This window comes from Monodon monoceros, unplaced genomic scaffold (genome assembly GCF_005190385.1).
Source record: "Monodon monoceros isolate NGI ecotype Baffin Bay Population unplaced genomic scaffold, NGI_Narwhal_1 Super_Scaffold_14, whole genome shotgun sequence".
NCBI classification, from domain to species: Eukaryota; Metazoa; Chordata; class Mammalia; order Artiodactyla; family Monodontidae; genus Monodon; species Monodon monoceros.
This window is the reverse complement of record NW_021703770.1, coordinates 35,925,887-35,951,537: the sequence shown is the minus strand read 5'-3', so window position 1 is coordinate 35,951,537 and position 25,651 is coordinate 35,925,887. Positions and strand designations below refer to the sequence as shown.

Here is a 25,651-nt window from a genome sequence, read left to right as displayed (position 1 = left end):
ACAGAGTACAAAATGTTCTCACATCTCTTAATCCTAATGCACAGGGAGGAAGGTAGTATCATTTTTTTTATACAGCTCATTGAAAAGAGTTTAATGAATTGCCCAGGATCACATAGCTAGTAAGTAATGCTCTCTCAATTTCTTTGAGGTAGCAGTTCTCAAAGTATGGTCCGTGGACCCCTGTGAAGGCGTTCCAGGGACCTTTTTGTTGGGTCCCAGAAGACAAAACTGTTTTCAGAGTAATTAAGACATTGTTTGTCTTTTCCACTGTGTTAATATTTGCATTAATGGTGCAAAAGCAGTAGTGAGTAAAACTACTGACGCCTTAGTACAAATAAAGGCAGTGACACCAGGCTACTTGTAGTTGAATTCTTTACTGCAATCCACTTACTTGGGAAAAAAAAAGGAAAAAAAAATAAAAAAGCTAATTCCACTTAAGAGTATCCTTGATGAATCTGAAAAAAAGATCATTATTCATTTTATTAAATCTTGACTTCTGAATACATGCCGTTTAATTATTCTGTATGATGAAATGGGAAGCATGCATAAAGTATGCTCTATACTGAAAAACAGTGGTTGCCTTGAGGAAAAACACCTGTGCAGTTGAGTTGCAAGCTGGACTAGCCACTTATTTCTTGTTACTCCATTTTTACTTGAGAGAACAACTGATAGACCATGGTTATTTAGAGTTGGGTATTTGTAGACATTTTCTCAAAAATAAGACAGTTCAAGGAAAACAACTGATAGTACTGTTGCAAATGATAAAATGATTTGTTGCCAAGTGAAAATTAGAAATTTGGAAAATTTGTGTCTACCACCATGAGCTTGACAACATCCCAGAACTTAATGAATTTCTGATGAGATCAGCAGTGATGTTAACAAATGTGTCGGGTTTTTTTTTAATATTGTATATAGTGGATTGGGGTTTTTTGTTTCTTTGTTTTTATCTATTTGGTTGCACCAGGTCTTAGTTGCAGCAGGCGGGCTCCTTAGTTGCAGCTCAAGGGCTCCTTAGTGGCAGCTCGCCGGCTCCTTAGTTGTGGCATGAGAAATCTTAGTTGGGGCATGCATGTGGGATCTAGTTCCCTGACCAAGGATCGAACCCAGGCCCCCTGCATTGGGAGCGCACAGTCTTAACCACTGGGAGACCACCAGGGAAGTCCCCAGAATGTTTTTTGGGTTTTTTTATAAATTTTATTTATTTATGTATATATGTATGTATGTATGTATTGGCCGCGTCGGATCTTCCTTGCTGCGCGCGGGCTTTCTCTAGTTGTGGCGAGCAGGGGCTACTCTTCGTTGTGGTGCGCAGGCTTCTCATTGAGGTGGCTTCTTTTGTTGCGGAGCACACGCTCTAGGCGCGCAGGCTTCAGTAGTTGTGGCGCAGCAGGCTCAGTAGTTGTGGCTCGTGGGCTCTAGAGCGCAGGCTCAGTAGTTGTGGTGCACGGGCTTAGTTGCTCCACGGCATGTGGGATCTTCCCGGACCAGGGCTCGAACCCTTGTCTCCTGCATTGGCAGGCAGATTCTTAACCACTGCGCCATCAGGGAAGCCCCCCAGAATGTTTTTTAACCTTTTGGAAGATGTATGTAACTCAGTGAATCAGTATTTTCCAAATGCTCAATGCTTACATGTTACAAAAGTAGACAAGTATAAAAGATTCATTTAAGGTGCAAGGTAGACCAATGGATTTTAATGTAGTAAAGTATAGAAAGCTCATTGATGTAATTTCAGATTCCACATTGCAACAATTTTTAAGAAACTACCACTTGACAAGTTTTGATGTAATATTTTTTCCTTCCTCAACCTAAAATCCTTCATGATTTCCCGTTATTACTCGACAATCTTGAACATAATCCAATGGCACTGTGGCTCAAGTCTCTTTTCTTACCGCTTACCTTCTCTAAGCTCCAGACACTTTGGTTTTCTTTCTTTTCCTTTTTTTTTAAAATTTAGTTTATTTATTTTATTATTTTTGGCTGCGTTGGGTCTTTTCCTGCAGGTTTTCTCTAGTTGTGGCGCACGGGCTTCTCATTGCGGTGGCTTCTCTTGTTGCGGAGCACAGGCTCTAGGCATGCAGGCTTCAGTAGTTGTGGCACATGGGCTCAGTAGTTGTGGCACATGGGCTCAGTAGTTGTGGCTGGCAGGCTGAGTAGTTATGGTGCACAGGCTTAGTTGTTTCGCGGCATGTGGGATCTTAGTTCCCCGACCAGGGATCGAACCTGCGTCCCCTGCATTGGAAGGCAGATTCTTAACCGCTGGACCGCCAGGGAAGTCCCCTCAATACCTTTTAAGAGTAGAAAAGAGTATCCTATGACCAAGAAGTTTGAGTGATTAGTGTTTAGAAGACCAAAGACAAAATTATTCTGAGGCAGCATAGATTTTATACAGGCATAAACTCTAGCAGTTAGCAAAATAGAGAAAAACCTGCATGCTCAGGGAGCTTACATACATTTGTTTTATGTTCCATAATACATCTTAGAAACTGTAGTTTCAAACCAGGGATTGGCAAGCCATGATCAGGTTCTCTGCCTATTGTTGAAAGTTTTATTGGAACACAGACACACTTATTCATTTGTTTATTGTCTGTGGCTGCTTTTGCAATACAACAGCAAAGTTGAGAGGCCTCATAGTTTACAAAGCCTAAAATATTTACTATCTGGTCCCTTTTTTTGCTGAACCCCTGTTTTAAACTCCTGATACAGTCTTTTGGGTTCATTAAAATGTTTCATTATCTGGAGTGCTTTAATATCATCTGATTCTCTAGGTCTTGGACTCTTGACCTTCCAGGCTCCCTTGTGCCGCAGTCTGTAGCTTTGTGATTTCTTGGGTTTCACCCAAGGAATTAGTTTTCAAGAACTTCTTTAAGGTAAACCAAGTGGTTTTTTAAATAAAAGTGGGAATATCTTACCAGAGAAGCCTCATTTCTGCCCGTAGACTTTTCTGTCTAAACACCTAATGAATAGTGGAACTGAGACCAGAACTAGGACTTCTGCCTTAACGCATCGTTTTTCCATGATACCTGCTTGTATAGTGGCAAGAGGGGATCAAAAGTGAAATGGTGAATTTGTATTTTATAATGCTATGATTGAAGTGAGAATGGAAGTGGAATCTCCAAGTGGAATTAGTTTAGGCTGTTGGAAATGTGAGGACCAAATCTGGGAAAGAGTTCAGGGCTAGATAAAAGAAGTTGTTAAGAAAGGTTTCTTGTAAATTTTTTAAGATTATGAGTTGATAACCATGCTGTTTATGCAGTGTTCCATAACTTATGAGCTCACACCAAACATATTTAAATAATTTAATGGCTTGGATGATGAACCAAGTATACAAATGTAATAGCTCAAAGATTTTATTTGGGGGGACAGTGAGAGTTAGGAAGACAGGGCTATATGTAATGCAGTCTAATTTTAGGCTCTTTCATTGATTAACAAAATATTAATGGAATACCTTCTATATGCAGGATATACTATTCTAAACACAAGGAATATAATGGTTGATAAAACAGGATAAAATGGTTGATAAAATTAACGAAATATTAATGGAATACCTTCTATATGCAGGATATACTATTCTAAACACAAAGAATATAATGGTTGATAAAACAGGATAAAATGATTGATTAAAGAGTCACTATTCTCATGAAGTTTAGTGGGGAAAACAACTAAAAACAAGCAAGTATAGTCTCTAAAGTCAGGTGGTGTTAAACGCTGTGAAAGAAAATAACTAACCAAGGTGAGGAGAAAGAGGTAAAGTGCTCATTGTGGGCACTTCTTGCACCTGCATCTCTACTCCTTACTTCCATTCAAAAAAAATGTATCAGAGTAGTAGTGAGTGGAGAGATGCTGAGTCTAGTTTAAATCATACCTCCTCCCCGAAATGGGGGAAATCAGTTGCAAGCCTGTCTACTTTTTAAAAGGTTTGTAATACTTTTCATAATTAATCTCATCCTGATATTGTGTCACCAAGGTACTAAGATTAAGTAAACTGCTAGTTCAGACAGAGTAGAGAAATGGAATTCGTATGCCTCTTGGACCATTCATCCTTTGCCATTTAACCATGCCCAACTCATCTGTATGAGACAGATGAGAAAAGTGAAAGACAAGTGAGAAAAATAAATAGTGCCAAAATGTGGAGCAGTATAAAATTAGGGACTTGCCACATTTAGGCAGGAAGTGGATGAAATTGATCCTAAAGCAATGGTTTTCAGACTTTTTCAAGTGGCAATTGCTAAAACTTCTCAAAATAAATTTCACTGACAACTTTTAATTTTGTCAAGTACACTTTTATTTTTGTTTATTTTCTTGGCTGCACCTCCTGGCATGTGGGATCTTAGTTCCCTGACCAGGGATCGAACCCACACCCCCTGCAGTGGAAGCGCAGAGTCTTAACCACTGGACTGCCAGGGAAATCCCATCAAGTACATTTTTTTTTAATTTGTTGATTTTTTTTTGCTGATGTTTTTAAAATTAATTTTTATTGGAGTATGGTTGCTTTACAATGTTGTGTTAGTTTCTGCTGTACAACAAAGTGAATCAGTTATACGTACATGTATATGTATATGTGTATGTGTATGTGTACGTATACATGTACACATCCATTCTTTTTTAGATTTTCTTCCCATTTAGGTCACCACAGATCACTGAGTAGGGTTCCCTGTGCTAAACAGTAGGTTCTCATTAGTTAACTATTTTATACAATAGTAGTGTGTATATGTGAATCCCAGTCTCCCAGTTTGTCCCACCCCCACCCCCCTTGGTAACTGTAAGTTTGTTCTCTACATCTGTGACTCTGCTTTACCAATAAGTTCATCTGTACCATTTTTCTAGATTCCACATATAAGCGATATTATACAAGTACATTTTTAAAACCACCATTGCAAAAAAAGAAAGGAATTTTGACACAATGGAAGAAGAACAAAAATCTCGGAAAAAAGATTTTGCCGTGAGTTAATGAAAAACCTTATACACCAGCCACTAGTCAGCAGACCAGAGCACTCTAGTATCCATTTCTAACCTTTAGAAAATACTCAGCATTCCTCTTTTTCATGCTCTGTTTACTTTATCACTCCTGACATTACCAGCAGAGACTTTAGATGATTACAGAGCTGTAAGTATTAGAGAGGTCAGTTCCCCCAAATTTTAAGGACTAGTACTTTCCAGATTAGAGAATTAATAAATTGAATAAGGATTACATTCAGAACCTGGCAACTTACCTTGTGTGTAAATGGCTAATTGCAAAATAAAGTATCATTTAACTAAAAATTTGTACAGTATTCCTCTTCTGATAGTTTTGTTGCAATGCAAATATTAGATTATATTCCCTAAGTTAATCTTTTCAGCATTAATTGGGCACTGTTCTGCCTTTCTGTATACTTTGCAGTTCTTTAAGATAGCAGTATCTGTTAAGAGAGCAGTTAGCCATTTGAATAGATCTGCTTTTGCTGTCAAGGTATACCTTTTGCCACTCTAATAAATGATAGCACTTATTTGGGTATTGTCTAATATTACGGAGTGTTCATTTATGTTAAGATTAAAAGATGAGCTTGATTATGGAAGTTATTTTTGTGTGTTTTCTTTGATAACCAGTTCCTTTTTTTTTTTTTATATTTAAGTTCTGTGAATTTGAGAGCAAATTACTCATAGTCTTAGAACTACTTTAGCCTGTGCTTTAAAGACTGTACTCTCCAAATTGGAATACATAAGAAGATCCATTGGGATGAAGGAAGAAAATATTAGGCTTTCTGTTTATACTATTTTTTATCAAAATATTAAGCTTTACTCATGTTTTATATATAGTCATTGGCATCCTTATTTAGGATGTTAAAAGGTATTAATTAATTAATTGGGGAGAGGAAGATGACAGAGATAAAGTAAATGGGGTGGAACTTGAGCTGGGTGAAGAAAAAATAATGCACATCATTTTAGGCATTGGACATCAGTAGAGGGAGGGAGGGGGTACATGGTAAAGGGTACAAGGAAAGTCACCCTAAGCACCCAGGCTACCGTACTTTATTTTGAGAGAAAATTCATGGTCAGTAACATTTGGGCAAAGACAAGGATATTTAGAGATGACAGTCGTGTTGGAACCAAATGATTGTATATGTGAATAAAAGAATATACAGTTGAGATTAATTTGTGGAAGACCTGTATCATATGAGGAAGTTATTAGACTTTATAGATGGTAGAAAATGATAGGGAGTTTTTGAATGGGAATGTAAATTAATTGCACTGGTATAGATATGTTGGGAGATGAGCAATGGGAGGGAAGCCCTTGAAGATAAGAATTTCTCCTAATGTCTCATTTACATGTCTGTTTCTCCTATTAGATTAGTATAGTACACTTTCCATAAGTAGAAAGTTTTATTTAGTTCTGTATACTGAGCTCCTAAAACAGTGTCTGACACATAGTAGGTATTTAATAAATCTTGATTGTATGAAGACCATTCAAGAGAGGCTAGTTTAATAATCCACCCAGCTCCATAGTGAAGCCTGACAACAATGAGGGGAAGGACTATGGGTAACAGGAAGGCAGAACTTACGTTCTCAGTTTTCTTTCAACTGTTAGCTGTAATGGAGCTGATCAGAAGTAAGACATTCACCTCAGTAGGATGGCTGGGTCAATTAGTAGTGTGTATACATATTTACTTTATATAGCTTTTTTTTTTTTTTTTTTGCGGTACACAGGCCTCTCACTGTTGTGGCCTCTCCCGTTGCGGAGCACAGGCTCCAGACGCGCAGGCTCAGCGGCCATGACTCACGGGCCCAGCCGCTCTGCGGCATGTGGGATCTTCCCGGACTGGGGCACGAACCCACATCCCCTGCATCGGCAGGCAGACTCTCAACCACTACGCCAACAGGGAAGCCCACGTTAAAGCTTTTAATAGTATATTATGTTACTGAGTCTCATCTGAGTGAGAGGTTACTTTTAAAGTGAGGTTACTTTTAAAGGTAATAGTATAAAATCAAACAAGATGGAAGCCTAAATCAAGATAATTTCCCTTACTTTTCTGCAGATTTTATTTTAATGACAAATCACAGTATATTTCAGTGTGAATGTAATTCCTGTCCTTTTTCCATAGCGTCCCTCTTTTAAAAAAAAAAAGCTGATTTATGCATGTGGCTTTGTAGTCAGCAGTCTGCTTTCACATCTTATTTAATCCTTAAAAGAACCTTATGTGAAGTTAGTAGGAGTTTTTGTCCCATATGACAGTTGGGGAAAAGGGTTTAGAGTGATTCAACCCTAAATCACATAGCTAATACATGATTGAATTTATATTTGGCATTATATGTAGAGAGTCAGAAAGGAAAGTATTTGTGAGGCAAGGCTCTGGAGTCAGAACTGGATTTTAGTCTTGGTTTCAACACTTAACACTATATCTTAGGCAAGTTATATAATCTCTTTATGGCCTCAGGTTTCCTTATCTGTAAGGCGGGGGTACCTACTTTAGTTAGTTTCTATAGGTGTGACTGTCCAATATAGTAGCTGTTTGCCACATGTGGCTATTTAGCATTCTTTTTCGTACTGTCTTATTAATAGTTTTTAATATTGATTACATTTTGAAATGATAGTATTTTGGATGCGTTGGGTGAAATATAAAAATTAATGTTACATATTTTAACTTTTTAATATCTGCTAGAAAAATTTTAATTACATACGTGGCTTGTGTTATATTTCTATTGGACAGTACTACTCTAGATCAGGGGTTGGCAAACTCTGACCCCCAAATTCAGCCAGATTCCTATTTTTAGAAATGCAGTTTTACTGGAACACAGTCACACCCATTTAATTATATATGGTATATGGCTACTTTCATGTTACAGCAGCAGAATTATTTGGTTGCTACATATAGAACCATACGGCCTGCAAAGCCCAAAATATTTACTGTTTTATCCTTTATAGAAAAAGTTTGCTGGGAATTCCCTGGCGGTTCAGTAGTTAGGACTCTGCGCTTTCACTGCCAAGGATGTGGGTTCAATCCCTGGTTGGGGAACTGAGATTCCCACAAGCCACACGGCCAAAAAAAAAGAAAGAAAGAAAGAAAAAGGTTGCTGACCCTTGCTCTAGATTGTAACTGATAGATGCTCAGTGTGTTACATCTTTACTTAAGAGTGGATATGAGATACAGAAAGTAGATTAGTGGTGGGTGCCAGTGGGGAAAAGGTAGTAGGGAGTGACTGCTAATGGGTCCCAGGTTTCTTTTTAGGGATGATGAAAATGTTTTGGAATTAGATACCAGTGATAGTTGTGCAACTTCGAAGATACTGAAAACCGCTGAACTACACTGAACTACACTGAAAAAGATATCTCAATTTTTTTTAAGTGGATATGAGCCTGGTTTGGTAGAGGTAATAAACCAGTACCTTAAACATGATACATGTTAATGATAATGAGAACATGCAAAGAAACAGATGCATATCAACTATGGGGAACGTAAGAAAACATTTTAATAGTTTTTATGTATTCCCATGCCACTTGAGAATATTTGCAAGTAGTTTCTTGATAAGAAGCAATTAGCTATCATTTACTGCTTACTCAAACGGTCAGTTACTGCTTACCCTATTTCTTTTTAGTTGTAAACTTAACTTTAAGATAGTGCACAATAATACATACATAGCCAATCTCGGTAAATAGTTAAATGAGTGAATACGAAGTATAAATAAAATCTATGTTTCTAAATATTAGTTCTCTTCTGGAAACACTTATCTAAATATAGAAATCATGGCTTCATGAAGTTTTTAGTAACCTTTTGAGAGGAGAAAGCAAAGGGAATTGGAAAGCCATTCCAAAAATGTCCATATCTTGTATATGGGTGGGTGTTTTTTCTTTAATGAATTACTACACATCTACCATATACAAATCTTAGGTATTTTCACACTGCTTGGAAACTGACAAAATATTACCTATTTTGTACAGTTGACTCATTAATTTGTTATACGAAGAGTATGCCAACAATCTGCTTTACGAAATCAAGAAACCAATAATCAGTACATCATTTTCCTTCTGACCACGAGCAATAGGTTTTCGTTTTATTGCTCTGAAAACATCATGTTATAGTACCTTATTTATGATGTAAGTTAGGATAGCATGATGTCTAAGGGCACAGACTTTGGAGCCAGATAGACCTATTTCCTAATTTATTAACTTAATGCAACCCAGACAGCCTATTTAATATTTAACATCTCTAAGTCTTTGTTTCCTAATCTCTAAAATGGGAATAATACCTTTCTAGTGAGCTTTTTTTAAGGAATAAAGAATTGAATGTAACGTACTTATATAGTAACCACTGAATAAATGGTAACCTCATACTATTATTGCCATTTAATATGTTAAGTTTTTTAATCAAACATTAAATTTTTTTGGTTGTCAGCATCATACATTTCATTATGTATTTTACTGACTCCTACCTTTTCAAAAACATAATGAAATATTAAGTAACATTCTATTTTACTTTCAGTCAAAGAAAAATAAGAAGAAATCAAAGTCAGATGCTAAAGCAGTGCAAAACAGTTCACGCCATGATGGAAAGGAAGTTGATGAAGGTACTTGAGCAAGTGAAAGGACTGTAGAAAAATTTTTAATCCTTTTTTACCAAGGTGCATTATATAAAAGCTGCATTTGTTTCGCTTAATCTTTTATCTGGCTCTTCTTTTTAATAACTATAGATTTTAGTGTACACATCTGTGACATTGTTAGGAGACACGTTTTTCCCCTAAATTATTTAAGTATCTAATAATGCTTTCCTTGAAGGGAACTGCCTTGAAATTTAAGGTCTAGCCCAATATCTTGAGCAATTTAAAAGCCGTTCGTTTTGTCTTTGTTTCCTAGAAACGTGGTTTGATTTTTTTCCCATTCTTAAATATACCATCCCTAGAAGGCTGGGTACGAAATTCTTAAGTAAGCCATTTATTGTCCTCACCTAATAAACCCATTTATTAGTAAGTGTATATAACACTCCCCTACTAGTACTATCCAGCAAGATAAAAAATATGCAAGATAACTTACATCAATTTTTTCTAAACCATAGATGACAGATCTGATAAAAATTACCAGAATAAATAATGGCAGTTAGCTGCCTAGAACAGCGAGATTAGCATAAATTCACAGGATAAATTAGTATAATCAGCACTCTTGGTTTTTAGTTTAATATCTAAATTTATCATACTTCAGATGCCCCACCATGTTTTCCCCCAAAAACTACAACTTTTTTGTCTTCCCCTTACTGAATAACGTTTTTTTTTCTGGGGCTATGTCAGGAGCCTGGGAAACTAAAATTAGTCACAGAGAGAAACGACAGCAGCGTAAACGTGATAAGGTGCAGTCTGATTCTGGTTCATTGGATTCAACTATCCCTGGGATAGAAAATACCATCACAGTTACCACCGAGCAAGTTACAACTGCATCATTTCCTGTTGGTTCCAAGAAGAATAAAGGTATATTAGTGGAACATAAGAGTGATACATCAAATCCAACTCCTTTTAATCAGATGTACAAAATATCATTACGTCAAAATCTGGCTATTTTAAACTGCTTACATCATTGTGCTGATATACCCTTCTTCGTGAGAGTACTGTGGACCACGTGTTGGTTTACCTGATACCAGCAGTGTTACTTGTTACATACTGACTAATGAATGGCCTGTTAAATTAAAATTGCCTTTCTGCCTTGTCACATGAGAGAATGATTGCTGCTTTTTTCTCACGTGTATTGCTTTGCCCCAACTCCCTAACATCTCCATTTCTTATAGTGGACATTCATTAAATGAAATGACTTGTCACCATTCTTTTCATTCCAAGATGAAACAAGCATGTTCTAGATAATGCAGGTTCTATCTGGATTTCTTAGCACCCCAACTTTTTGAGAATGCTGTAGGTGTTTGATAAAGCTAGACTGGAACTGCAAACATTATTGAGCTAATGTTCTTCCCAAGTATTTCACATGTTCAAACTATCCAATACTGATGGCTTCTTGATAGTTCTTACATTGCCATCACTTTTACCCTGGAGACATCAGTCTACAGAGTGATGCTGTTCATCTTGCTTCAGGCATTGACTTTTCTTACTTCACCTTTTCGTTAATTGCCAGCACCTCCCACTTGTCTCCAAACCTCTGTCTTAGCCTTGGTGTCTTTTACTTTTTTGCTTGATGATTTGGTGGAATTTATTGCTGTGGTACAGCAGTGACTTCTGCTTATCCATTTTCACTGTCACATGTTAGCCATGCTGTAGTGTTTCTGTTGGTGACTCCTTTTCACTGTCTTGTGCATGCCTTCCTTGCTAGCACAATCCTGTGTCATGCTGGGTTTTTGATACATTGTGATCATTATGCTTTTCAGTGTCAGAGAAATAGTATCTTTGTCATAACATGTAGTCTTACCGCTTGCCATATTTCCTAAGTCCTGCTCCAAATATTGGCAAAATTCTTCTAAGTTGATGTGTTTGCTTCCAGGATTGTTGAAAAGGCACCTAGCTGGTATTGCTGAGAGGTGGCAAAGTTGAATCCAATTACAGAGCCCAGTTCTCCAATTCCTACTTTAAAGAATCTTGATAACCATTATAGAACAGGAGACTCTATATATACTTGGACAATTTTCCAGGTCCTTTTTTGGCATTTTAGTTGACTAAGAATATGATAACTAGAGAGCTCAGTTCCTTAAGAACATGTGAAATATGCTGTGAGTAAAAAGTGGCTCTTTTCTAGTGTAAGACTTTAGTACTTAAAGGAGCAATTTATGATAAATAGTAAAAATTAATTTGTATGTTACTCCTTGCTTAATGTGCATAGTGGCCTATTTAGTATTAAATAAATTTTATTTCTATTTCAACCAGGTGATTCTCATCTAAATGTTCAAGTTAGCAACTTTAAGTCTGGAAAAGGAGATTCTACACTTCAGGGTGAGAGAAATTACATGTAACTTAAATTGAAGGCCCATCAAGATAGAAACTTATATGTATGTCTCTTTCCTCACATGAATGACACAGAAAGAAAAAAAAGGCTTAGAAATGATTTTAATTACTAAAGTAACATAATCACAGTTCAGAGATTTTAGAAAATAGATAAACAGAAAAATCACTCCCACTTCTAACAGTCTTTGGTATATTCTAGTTGTTTCTCCCTCTCCCCTATATGTAAAAACATTCTTTAATAGTCATGCAATTAATAGTTAATAGTTTATATGCAATTTTGATTCTTGCTTGCATTGTTTAAGCTAATAGAGAAAAATATTTTTTTTTTCAGGACTTGGGTTTGATATAGGCATATATGGGATAAAAGACTTTACCCCTGAAATTAGATAAGAAGCCTTAATACCTATAATCTTCTAAACTGCTTCCTGAACAGTATCAAATATTTCATAATAAATGGACTATAGTATAGAGTTATGCAGTACTTCACAAATAGAAAATATATTTTATTTACTAATTTATGATAAAGATTGAATTAAGTAGAGAATGATATACCTTTCCTAAAATCTAAAGTGTAGTAAAATGTAAATTCACAAATGAAGAAGCACCTTCTCGTTTCAGGCTTGTTCTTAACACTGTCAGCTTCCTTCATTCTCATGGTTCTCAATCCTGGCTACACATTACAGCCATCTAGGAAGCTTAGAAAACCACACACATATATAAAAAGAAACATGTACTTACATACACACACCTATGTGTATTTGTGTGTGTGTGTGTATATATATATACACAACACAGATAATACATACACATGTGTACATATACCTGCATATAAATGTATACACACAAACATAATGATGCCTGGACTCTATCCCTAGAGATTCTGATTTTGATTGGTTTGGGCTGAGGCTCCAGTGTCTACTTTTAAGAAATTTTTCATTTGTTTCAAGGCTTTTTTTTTTTTTTTCATGGGCCTAGCCGCTCAGCGGCATGTGGGATCTTCCCGGACCAGGGCACGAACCCGTGTCCCCTACATCAGCAGGCAGACTCTCAACCACTGCACCACCAGGGAAGCCCAAGAAATTTTTCATTTGATTTTAATGTGCAGCCAGGTTTTAGAATCACTGCCTTATACCATATATATATATATATAAACATTTAAGAAAAGAGCATGTAACTAAGGAGAAATCTTTATGTTCTTAGTGGGTGAGTATTCTGAGTATACCAGAATATGTGTTTTCTTCTTTGCTCTGTTTTACTTCTTTTGAGCAAGTCAGTCTGCTTTTGAAAACATAATTAGTATATATATTAAGTTCAAACATACTCATAGTTTTTAAATTAGCAGTCATCCATGGTGGTCATGTCACTTTTTAAATTCTTCATTTTATCTTTAAAGGTTGAGCTATATAGAGGATAAATAAAAATATAAATCAAGCAATTATAGAACCTTGAAAATATCCCAGTTTTAACAGGGAGTCGTGTATCCATTTTTAATCTTTATTTTCTTTTCTTTAAGTTTCTTCAGGATTGAATGAAAACCTCACTGTAAATGGAGGAGGCTGGAATGAAAAGTCTGTAAAACTCTCCTCACAGATCAGTGCAGGTGAGGAGAAGTGGAACTCTGTTTCACCTCCTTCTGCAGGCAAGAGGAAAACTGAACCATCTGCTTGGGGTCAAGACGGTGGAGATGCTAATGCAAATGGAAAAGACTGGGGAAGGAGTTGGAGTGACCGATCAATATTTTCTGGCATTGGTAAGAACTGTTAGAAAATTTTAAGTTTGTTTAAAATGCCTATCTGGTACATTTAAAATTTTCCAAGAATGAAAAACAGATCCATTAGTAGAAAAATTAATCACGCTATACAGAAAGAATATAGATTAACTCATCTCACATCCTTCACATGGAGCAAAATGGGAACTAAATAAGTGAATAATAGCATTTATTATTTACTCTTTAATTATTTCACTTGCTTTTATCACATTTGATTATCAGTCTAGCTAACTGATATAATTGTGTATTTTTAGTGATGTAATAAGAGTAATGTGTAAGCAGACTTTTTGACTGATTTCAACAGTTCCACTATTGAGTTTAAATAAAAATAGTAAATGGAAATACAGTTTATAGCATCAATTTATATACTATTTTACAGTCTACAAAATGCCTGTTTGTAATTAATTTTTCCCCTGGATTCTAAAGATAAAGACTAGTAGTGAGAAGCTTATTTCTGTTGAGAGCCATCGAGTTAAAAGCAACTTAATTTCAGGTGTGTTTGTGTGTGCATGTGTTATAGAAAAGAAATCCATATTTAATATGGAAAACTGCAAAAAGAGAAGGAAAAACCCACTGTTATACATTACCCAGTGACAACCATATATTTCCTTATGGTCCTTTTTTTTTTTTTTCCCTGTGTACAATTCTGTAGGTTTCATTTTGTTTTTTTTACACAATCCAAATCACACATGCATTTTTGTGTTCCTCCTCCCTCACTTAATATTGTGCCTCAAACATTTTCTTTACTTTCTGTATTTTATTTAATGACCATGTGATACATTGTGTAAACATAGCATAAACTATTTCACTATTCCCGTATTATCGGAGAAATAACTTCTTTTTTTAAAGAAATGTAAATGACGTTGCATTGAATATATTTGTTTGGGGGTTATTTCTTTAGGATAGATTCTTGGAAGTGATATTATTGGATTAAAGGAAATATGAATGTTTACTCTACGACATGTTGTCAAAGTATTTTCTAGGAGAATTCTAATTTATCCTGTCAGCATCAGTATGAGTGCCATTTATCATATGCTTACCAAGGTTGAGTATTCTTATTTTTTTAATCTTTTCTAATTTGATAAGGAAAAAATACATAAATTGTTTTGGTTAACTTTTTAAAATCACTGAGGTTGAGTGTTTTTCACGACTTTGTTGATCATTTCTGTTTCTTTTTTAAATTGTTCATGTTCTTTGCCCATTTGTGTAATGGCCTCTGTTTTTTGTGCTTTAAGTTGTAATTCCTTGTGCATTAAACATATAATCTTTTCTGTTGTGCTTGTTGCAGATATGTTTTGCTTGGTTTATTTTCGTTTGGGGGAGCAATAGACATTACAGAGTTTTTAGTGTTTAAGTAGAAAGAACTGTTTCTTTGCATGTTACTTGCTTTTCCCATCACTTGTAAGCTTAGAAAAACTCATGTTGACTAACATCCCGAAGAAGCAGACTCTATATCATTTGCTAATATTGTTCTTCAGCTTGTCCTCCCCTCTTCCCCTGCAATGTCCAAAAATTGTGTAGAAATATCAAAATTTTTTTGGAAGAAGAGATAGTCCCTAAATTCCTAGCCTCGTTTTCAGCAGTAATAAAAGCATAAATTTCTATGCTAAGAAAGCATCCTTTCACACTTAATAAAAGAAATGGTTAAATTTTATCAAGTAATCTTAAGAACCATGACCTTTTGAGATATTTGCAATTTACTTTTAAAACCTATGTAGCATTTTCATAATTAGTACATAAATTAGTTGGTAGCACTTGCTTAATGTTGCTGTGGACAAACTTAAGCAGCAGATTAGAGTTCCTGCTTAGATGGATTAGGACCTTTATTGAAATTGAAAGGGAACTATATTAAATGAGGTTTGCAGTGAGTTGCTGAGAAGAGACAGATGTGACTTGTCTCATGGATGTATATATGTTCCTTAAAATACTCATACGTAAGTAGGCAATTGCTTTAAAATGTTGAGAAGATATCATGGTGTAGTGGAATGAGCTTGTTCCTAGTTCAGACAGACCTATTTGGTATGAATCCCTATTTTTCCACATACAAGCTTTTATGGATATTAGGCTAGTTATCTAACCTGTGTGAATCCCATATTCAAGTAGTTGTAAGGATTGGCTATAATGAGTGTGAAGTACCAAGTTACAGTGCCTGATCCAAACTAGTAGCTTAATTGTGGTAGATGATCGGGTAGCTTGCTATAGCAGAGAAAGAACATGGGCTTGGAAAGTAGGTTTAAGTTCCAGTCATGGCTTGGGTGTTTTCTGTCAGCAGGTCACGTAACTGCTCTGAAACTTTGCCTAGCAGGGCTGCCCTAAGGACTCGAAGTAGTTGGTGTAAAGAGCCCAGTACATAATAGACATTCAATAAATGGTAGCTATTGCCATATTAGGTGGTTCTGATTTCTAAGGGTATCTTTAAATATTATTATCATAGTTATAAATCTGTACGTATCTTTCAAGTTTCATTGCAAATTGAAGGTTCCAAGTGACGTTCTTTATTTTAACAGCTGCTTGGTCTAGTGTGGATAGGGGAATGAATACCTCTGAACAGAATTCTGCTTCTTTTGCATCTCTCACACTTAACTCTGCTGTTTCTGGTATGTGAAAACAGTCTTTCATTTAGTTAACAAAAAAAATTTCTGTTTAATTTTAGCACTTGCTATTTGAAAAAAATAATCAGAGTCAAGTACTGCTATCCACATAAATTATAGATATACAGTATAAAGTAGCAGAGGCCTTAATAAAGAAAGACCTAAATTCTTACCTGCAGGTGGCTTAGTTCCTTTTTGTGGTGGAGATTGGAAGATTTTGTGGCCTAACTTAACTGAAAGTGTGTTGGCACACAGACGAATGCAAATAGAAGGCCTTCCCTTCAAGGCCATGACACTCTTCTGTTACTAGTTTACCCCTACCATAATTCTACTTGCAGTTTGGCATTTTATTTCTATCTGCCCTTATTCATCATGAGTTTATAGCTTTCGGGTTATGTGGACCCTCTGAGTACCTGTTGAGTTAGAAAATTCATTATTACTACTAAACTACTATAATTCAGCATTACTTACATGGATATGCCTTTTATTAATAATATAGATGCTATATATACTTAACAAATACTACATAAACATGGGACACATTTAGTTTTGTAATGTTTAGTTCACGTTGGAATTCATGGACCCAGTACTAATCTTGTAGTTCCACAGTGTCTGGAGTCACCTAGTCTAGAATAGAGGTCAGCAAACTTCTTCTGTAAAGGGCCCAATAGCAAATATTTTAGGCTTTGTGGGCCATACCGTCTTCTGTTGCAACTACTTAATTCTGCCATTGTAGCAGTAAAGCAGCTAGAGGCAATACATAAACCAAATGAGTGTGTCTGGTTCTGAAATATTGTTCTTTTGATTTTTTTTTCAACCATTTAAAAATATAAAAACTGTTCTTGGTTCATGGGCCATACAAAAAAGGGATGGTTAGATCTGGCCTATGAGTTGTAGTTTGCCAACCCTTGGTCTCATAGGCTACATTTTAGTTCCAGAGGTACAAGTTAATTTCTTCCTTCATTTGGTGACTTTGTACAACACAGATGCTATTCTATTCATATATTCAGAGAAAGCTGCTAAAGAAATAGCAACAGTGTTACTGTAGTCTTTCTAAGCAGCTAATGTACTATTTATATATGAATTTTATAGGGTTACTCCATTGCTCAAAATTTATATTTAAAATATATAACTGTTTTGAGTATATTTCAAGCATATTAGTGGAAGGCTAGTGAGATCATCTATAACCTAGTGAAAATTTATAAGTGAGTAAGGACTTTTGTGAGGGGAAGTGTCTTTTATACTAACAGGTATTCTTCTTCACCCTTTCTTTATCAGTGGCTCTAAATGCAAAGTGAATATCACAGTCACCTAAGAAGGATTCCAAAACATGTGCAAATTCTGATTCAGAAGGTCTGGGGTATATAAATCCCTGATGGAAAACCACTGCTTTACATTTCTATTCTAAAACGAATTTATGGCTATAGAGCCAAGGATTTTTGACCTGGCATCCTTTAATTTATATGCAAAACTTTGTGTAAGTCCTGGACAGTAGTCCAACCACAGCTTTCATCATATTGCTAAAGGACTGTGTGACCCCACTCACCCCACCTATTCCCCACCTCCTAAAAAAGTAAAAACAGAAAAAATTTAGAAGATAATATTCTCTTGCTTTTAAGTGCACTTGAACTTACCTTGGTCTCTAAACCACCAGCACAACTGTCTTATTCTCTTTGGCTTCTTTCTGCCTCACCTCTCTAGCTAGTCATCTATTTCTTTTATTTTTTCTTAGGCAGAAGGTTCTAGCAAGCTCAGACATTTTCTAGTTGTGTCCTTCAGGGTTCTAAGGATATAGACATACTCTGAAATTTCCAGTATTTCTTTTATGCTTTATTATTTTTCATGAAGAAGAAAAATAAAACAATTTTTCTTTGACTTCTTGAAATTTGTAGATACCTGGTTTGAAGTATATATTATAAAAGACAAAATCTAATGGATTGGTACTAGGGAAAAAATATATTTCTGATCAGTGAATTCAATCCAGTGATTATCATGCTTAATCTAAAATTACCCTCAATTCTGCTTTTCTTTATCTTAACTCTTTTTCTGATGTCTGCAGTTTTCCTTTTAGGAGAAATAAAAAATAATTAAGTCTTCGTGTGCAAAGTATAGAACTATTGTTATGAAACATCATTAGAAAATTCCATTTTTAATTTTATTGCATTCGTTTTCATTTAAGGGTCTACTGCTGAGCCAGTTTCTCAGTCTACCACTTCTGATTATCAGTGGGATGTTAGCCGTAATCAACCATATATCGATGATGAATGGTCTGGGTTAAGTATGTCCTTTTAAAAATTATCAGTTTATTTTTGTTTTTGTTTTCAGAATTTTCTTTCTAGCACCCTAATTCATGCTTTATGTTTTAATTTTAATCCTAATTTTTCACCTTTTAGGTCATAGTAATATAGTTTAATACCAAATGTGTACTACTTGTAAACTGACTATTGAATACCTGTAGAATTAAAACTAAATTCACTTTTCATGATTGAGGCAATATTTAAACGTGAAGTTTTCTTATAATTGCTCTGTAGTTTGTCTAGTTTTTAAATTGTTTTAAATGAATGTTCTATTTCTTTTCCTAGTTTTAATATAATAGAGTAAATAGAATATACAGGAATGGCTTTGAATTCATGAGGTATGCACGTTTTTATATTGGTAGAAAACCATTTTCTTAGTCTAATTTCCAGTAGAAGCATAGGAAAGTTAAAGGCAAGAGTCACAAAAAAAGAGGAAGGGAAAAAGAAGAATATGGTTTTTATGTTCAGAAAGTTCATACCATCTTCATTAAAAAAAAAAAAAAAAAAACAGATTTTTTTTCCCCCCCACAACCTTAAATGTTAGAATTTAAAACCCTCTGGAAACAGGACTTTCCTTATCCTCAGTACCTAGTGCAGTGTTTTATACACAGGTGTTCAATAGTACTAATAATAAAAGCAAACACCTGACTGTGCCAGGCACTGATCTAGATGGTTTAAGTCTTATGCATATTATTAGCTTGTTTAGTACAATTCTGTGAGGTAGGTATTATTTTTTTCCCACACTTTCCAGTTGAAGGAACTGAGGTAAAGAAAAGTTATCTAATTTTCCCCAGCCACACAGCTAAGTGGAAGAGCTAGCATCAAACTTTGGTAGTCTGGCCCCCAGAGTTCATGTTCTTAACCACTGCATGGTACAACCTCGATGATGATTGTAATCATGAAGGTATGCTTGCAACACAATCCAAAGATTAGTCTTAGACTAGTCTCTGTTAGATTCGTTGAAGCACAGTTGAGGGAGGTGAGGTTGGAAAGGTATATTAGGAAGGACCATATTGTGAAAAGCCTTGAATTGCTGGCTAAATATTAGGGAGCCAAGGGTCAGAGTACTAGTTTAGAAGGTAGATCCTAGTTCTAGTCCTGATTTTAAAACATAGTACCTCATATGTCTTGGACTTTGTCACTTACCTTGGAATCTAGATTAATTGACCTGTGAAACAGAGCAAATAATCTTTCATATCTACTTCCATAGAGTGTTATGAGGTTTTAATGAGGGAGTGAACATGAAAGCTCTTTGAAAATTATAAAGTATCAGATAAATACAAAGTATTACAAGGATGTGAAAGCACTGTTTTGTGGGGGGGTGGGGGAGGAAACAGTCTGTACTTCAGGAAGAATGATCTGCTATGTGCAAAACAGAATTGAGGAGTGATTGTAAGAAAATAGCACTGAGTTGTCTTGGGCAGCTGTGGGTTGAAGCTGAGGAAAATGGAGCAAACAGGGCTCTAGGCTTCCCTGCTTGGAAAGAATAGCTCTACTTTTATCTTTTTATTCTTGTGATAATGAAAAACACAATTGGCTGATAAATAAGAGACTGAAATAAACATATCCATGGGACTCTGTACTTAAGTAATAAGTATCAGACCGCCTTTTTTGTTTGTTATGCTGTATTGGCAGTCTTTTCAGTCCAAAGTTACTCTTTAACCTCATTTTCTCTGTGAATTTTATTTTTTGTGTTATCTTCTTTAATGTCGCTAATTTTGGTACTCAGTGAATTTAGTTATTCCTTCTAAATTTATAGAATGCATGAAGTATTTGAGATTACTAATCCACAAAGTATATATATACTATCTTTACATTTAACAATGTGATATGATTAATATATTGACCCTCTGGTTTGAGGCATAAACATCATTATCTAGCAGAAAGGCATTGAATTTACCCAAGCATTTGAATATAAAGTTAAGATGCTGGAACTTCCCTGGCAGTCCAGTGGTAAGACTCTGCGCTCCCACTGGAGGGGGCACAGGTGGCACAGGTTTGATCCCTGGTTGGGGAACTAAGATCCCGAATGCCGCGCATTGAGACCAAAAAAAATTTTTTAATACAGTTAAAGATGCTAAAGTACAGAAGGTAATGTTTTTTAAAGACAGATGTTAATCATTCAATTATCTTGATCATAAAGGAACAATATCGTCATAACCCCTGTAAAAAGTCAGATGTTGAATAGAATTTTGTTTTTGTTGGCACACCAGAGTGAAAGAGTTAACGGCAGCATAGTGAATGGGTTGAGAGCATGGGCTTTGAGGACAGACTACCTGGGTTCGAATCTTAGCTTCATTGTTCTTCTGTGCTTCAGTTTCATCATCTGTAAATATATTTCTTCCCTCACAGACTTGTTGAGAGGATTAAGTGACATAATACTTATAAAGTCCTTAGAACACTGCCTGATACATGGTAAATATTCAGTAAGTGCTGTGATGCTATTGATGATATTCTTCTAGGAGCATAGTTAGTCTACTCAGTGGGGTTAATTTGTAAATTGTCTGTTTAAACACTAGAGAAATTCTTTCTAACATATTTGTTTTATTTTATTAAAGTTAATGCTGAATTAAGTTCTGACCAGAAACAGCTGACAACCATTTTCTTACTGAGATAAAAAGGAAAATAGCTATGGGATGCTTAAACCTAAAACATTATTTCACAAGCAAATTCAATAGAGAGACAAATTCCTTACCATTTTGAAAAGACAGCTAATATAAAGCTCTTTGGAAAGACTTTGGCAAACTAATGGGAGAATTTTAAGAAATGAGAAATTACTCTATAAATGGAGGGAACTATGCTATGAATGAAACTGTACTACATAGTTTCAAGGAAACTAAGATTATTAGCACCGAGTATATGTATACTTGGTGCTAATAAACTAAGGTTCATTAGGCCCATGAACCTTGAGAATTATGCGTTGTCTCCTGGTGACAATTTTTAGGCTTAGTTGATTGATCTGTTGTTTTAAAGTAGTTTTATTTGAGGAATTCCCTGGTTAGGACTCTGCACTTTCACTGCCGAGGGCCCCAGTTAGATCCCTGGTTGGGGAACTAAAATCCCACAGGTCGGGGGTGAGGGGCAGTGGGAGGGTGGGGGGGAGTAGTTTTATTTGATCCCAGTTAATTTAAAAATTATATAAAAACCAACCTGAAATCAATAAACGTGGAAAAATCACCATAAAGCTTTATAAAGCCTGTAGAGATTTATGCTTCTATTAATGTTCTGATAGAAGTTGAAACATAGGCTACAGTTACTCCTCAAACTTTATGGCTGTCTAAGCCTTTTACAAAAAAAGATAATTTTACTGAGTACTTTACTAGATTTTTATCCCTCACCCCCCACCACCACCGTATTTATTAAGAAAAGAGTTTATATGTTAAATAGTGCCCATTCACTTCCTTAAACTTTTTTTTTTTTTTGACAAAATAAAGGTTTTTTTCCGACAGGAAGCCCTAAGAGACCAGGCTTATGGACAGCAATTTTCCAAATCTGGGTTTCTTATTTGTGAGGTTTAAGCAAAACAGTTGACAGCTTTGGCATTCAGATCTCCTAATAATATTTTTAATGAATGCTTGGTGTAAGATGAGCAATTGGTTCCAGACACCTACTAGATACTTTTTTTTTTTTTTTGTCTGTGCTGGGTCTTAGTTACAGCACTCGGGATCTTCCTTGCGGCATGTGGGATCTTTAATTGCAGGATGCGGACTTCTTAATTGTGGCATGTGAACTCTTAGTTGCGGCATGCATGCGGGATCTAGTTCCCCGACCAAGGATCGAATCTGGGCTCTCTGCATTGGGAGCACAGAGTCTTACCCACTGGACCACCAGGGAAGTCCCATACTACTAGTACGGGAGGTCCCATACTACATACATATTTACTTATAAAAATGACTTCTGCATTAAAACATAATCAAGTGTATCTTATTGAGAGATTTATCAGGATTGGGAGAAATAAATTCTTAATTGTGTATGCCTGATAGCTTAGAAACTGTCTTTCTATCGTTAATGTCATCAGTGATACATTAAAAGCAGTAGGTACCATTTATTGAGCACTTACTGCATTGCTATGGACTGCTTTACATGTATCTAATATAATCCTTTCAACAATCCTATGAAGTTGGTACATAGCCAATTAAGATTGAGACATTTGACCAAAATCACATAGTTATTAAATGGTAGAGCAATATTCAGATATAGGTCTGTTTGACTCTGAGGTCCATGCTCTTAACCTCTATGCTGTTACTGTGTAATACTGGCTCTGGATACCTGTTCATGGTAGTAAATTTAGAAATATAGGAAGGAACTTCCTTTTTTGTAACACATTTCACACTTGTAATCACTTGCTCCATGTTTTTCCTCTACTGGATCATAAATTCTTGCTTATGATGTTTTCAGTCTCTCCCCATCCTCTACTGGTTTAGTCCCTCTTCTCCCTTTTCGCACTTCCCATGACAGAATCTGTCACTCTGTACTTAATTGTTGTACTTACTTATCTTCATCCCTGAGTAGACAGACTGCGAGCTCCATGTGGGGAGGGATTATTTCATACTCATTTTTGTACCTCTGTTATCTGTCTAGCTCAAGTTCTAGTATTTAGTAGTACTTAATAAGATGAAATTCCTGTAACTCCATTGTTAAGATGTATCTATTATTAATGTATTCTTTTCTTTTATCTCTTCTTCTTATAAATTTGGGATCATGTTGCACAGGCAGTTTTGTCTATGATTTTTATTCTATGAGCATTTTCCCAGATCACAATATATTTATCCAAAACATAGATTTTTTTTAAGTCTTCATGAGGTCATATAATAATACCTCCCCTCTAAACAAAAGTAATAGAATTCATGTGGAAAAATAAGAATAGTGAAGAAGATAAGAGTATTGCAGGCAGATTTGTTGTTCTAGATAATAAAATGTATTACAAGCTATATTTTGTATGACAGGAATAGATGAATGGAACAGAAATTCCAGAAACGGACTGAAGTGTATATTTAAGAATTTAATATTTCATAAAAGTAGCATTTGGCATTAATTGGGGAAAGGTTGGATTTTTTTTCAATAAAGAGCAATGTTAGAATGACTTGTTAACCATTTAGAAATAAAGTTCTGTTATGTTAACATTAAGTAGTTATTATAGATGTATATATGGATGTGTATGATGTCCAGGGAGAGGAGGGAAGAATTAATTTTGAGAGCTACTTATCTAACCAGGGTAAAACCAAAGATTGTTTTTCTCTTTTAGAATAAGCCAGTGATAGCTTCCCAAAGGAGGTAAAAATTCAGTGCTTCCTAGCGTGAAAGAATTTGGAAGTCTAGATTAGAAATTTATTCTTCAAAAAAAAAAATTTTTTTTTTCTTGATAAGAGGGTGGTAGAAGCCCTGAAAATGACTCATATATTTTGGAAAGATAAAAGTAGCATTGAATAATCTGAAAAAATATAAGAAGGTAAAGTATTTTTTAAAAAAGAGGAGAAAAAGAAGAGGTTGACTATTGTGCATGACTTGGTGAATTTGAAGAAGAACCTAATGTTAAACAGTTCATAAGGAGGGAAGAGCGTGATTTCGGCACTGCTGTTAGAGAGTGACTCATTTTACACCCTGAGGGGACAAATCAGAAAAAATGACCAAGTCCTAGATGAAGTTACACATAAACAGTGAAAAGAAAGCAAATTCAGGGGATAAACTTCCTTTGATAATAAAGGAAGTAGCGAGAGTGGAATAAATGGTTAATTCATAAGTTTTCCGGAGTTTCTTAGACATTCCATCTAGTCATATAATGTGCCCAGCAGAAGTTGCGTAAAGGTTTTTACCGTCATGTTATTGGGTATTTTTCCTAGCCCTTAAAATGTACTTGGGAGGAAGAAGAGCAGTAGTTTAAAATTACAGCTTAGTTCAACATAAGGAATTTGGGGTTTAGCATTTAGTTTTTGGCAGAAGTGACAGATACCTAATTGACACTGTTAAATTTTAGATGGTATGTCTTCTGCTGATCCCAGCTCTGATTGGAATGCGCCAGCAGAAGAGTGGGGAAATTGGGTAGATGAAGAAAGAGCTTCACTTCAAAAGTCCCAGGAACCAATTCCTGATGATCAAAAAGTGAGTAAAGGGATTAGTGGGTATGTTTATTTCTCTGTGCAACCAACTGTATTGGAATTATTAAGGGTTACATTCTGTATTACAAATATATCCAGGGGTAGAGTTGCTTCAGAGAGACATTCTAATCATATTTGCTTCAGTCATCTTATGTCCACATGCATTCTCTCCATTACTGTTTCTTCTTTCCACAAATTATTGAGGATTCTACTATGTGGAAAGCACTATTATATACTGATAAGAAAAAAGACGCACAATTCCTGTCCTCATCAGAATTATTATAACAGCCTACCAGCTTTTAGTGTGTTTAGAGAAGAGTAGATTGGTTCTCAATGAAAAATTAAGGAAAGCTTCATAGCAAGATAAGACTGAGAACCTTATGAAAAAGGGACCAAGGCAGGAAAGTAACATGTTTGGTGGAGAGGTATAATACACGTGTGGAATCAGTTGGTGGTAGGATCAATTGTTTGTACGTCAGTCTTCCCTTTCTAGGCTTCATTCCTTAAAGAAAGGGACCGTGAAGTTTTTATTTTTGTAGCTCTATGAACTAGAGCTACAAAACATGATTCACATTCAGTAAATGAATAAATAGATGAAATGAGTGATATATATATCTTGGCACATTTTTATGGAATTCTAGAAGTAATAAGAACCTACTGACAGCTTTTAAACTAGGGATAACCTAATCATTGCTAGGGTTAGAAAAATTAGGCTGGGAGCTTCCCTGGTGGTCCAGTGGGTACAACTCCAAGCTCCCAGTGCCGGAGGCCCGGGTTTGATCCCTGGTTGGGGAACTAGAATCCTGCTTGCTTGCTGCAGCTAAGAGCCCTCATGCTGCAACTAAAAGATCCCGCATGCCGCGACTTCCCTGGTGGTCCAATGGCTAAGACTCCACACTCCCAATGCAAGGGGCCCAGGTTCGATCCCTAGTCAGGGAACTAGATCCCACATGCCGCAACTAAGAGTTCAAATGCCACAACTAAAGATCCCGCATGCCA

General features: G+C 35.7%; 1 protein-coding gene across 5 annotated transcripts in view; it reads left to right on the top strand.

The window, feature by feature from the left end:
* The window catches only part of MTDH (metadherin), a 53,404-nt gene that overhangs the window by 17,080 nt on the left and 10,673 nt on the right, over nt 1–25,651 (top strand). Inside the window, exons 3-9 of one of the 5 annotated variants that reach the window (XM_029222658.1) lie at nt 9,453–9,537; nt 10,252–10,428; nt 11,824–11,889; nt 13,415–13,651; nt 16,177–16,266; nt 18,440–18,538; nt 24,532–24,656. In XM_029222658.1, coding sequence (XP_029078491.1) covers nt 9,453–9,537; nt 10,252–10,428; nt 11,824–11,889; nt 13,415–13,651; nt 16,177–16,266; nt 18,440–18,538; nt 24,532–24,656 — 879 coding nt within the window. The remainder of the gene's footprint in view (nt 1–9,452; nt 9,538–10,251; nt 10,429–11,823; nt 11,890–13,414; nt 13,652–16,176; nt 16,267–18,439; nt 18,539–24,531; nt 24,657–25,651) is intronic. The other 4 variants (XM_029222654.1, XM_029222656.1, XM_029222655.1 and 1 more) reach the window with 4 other exon arrangements.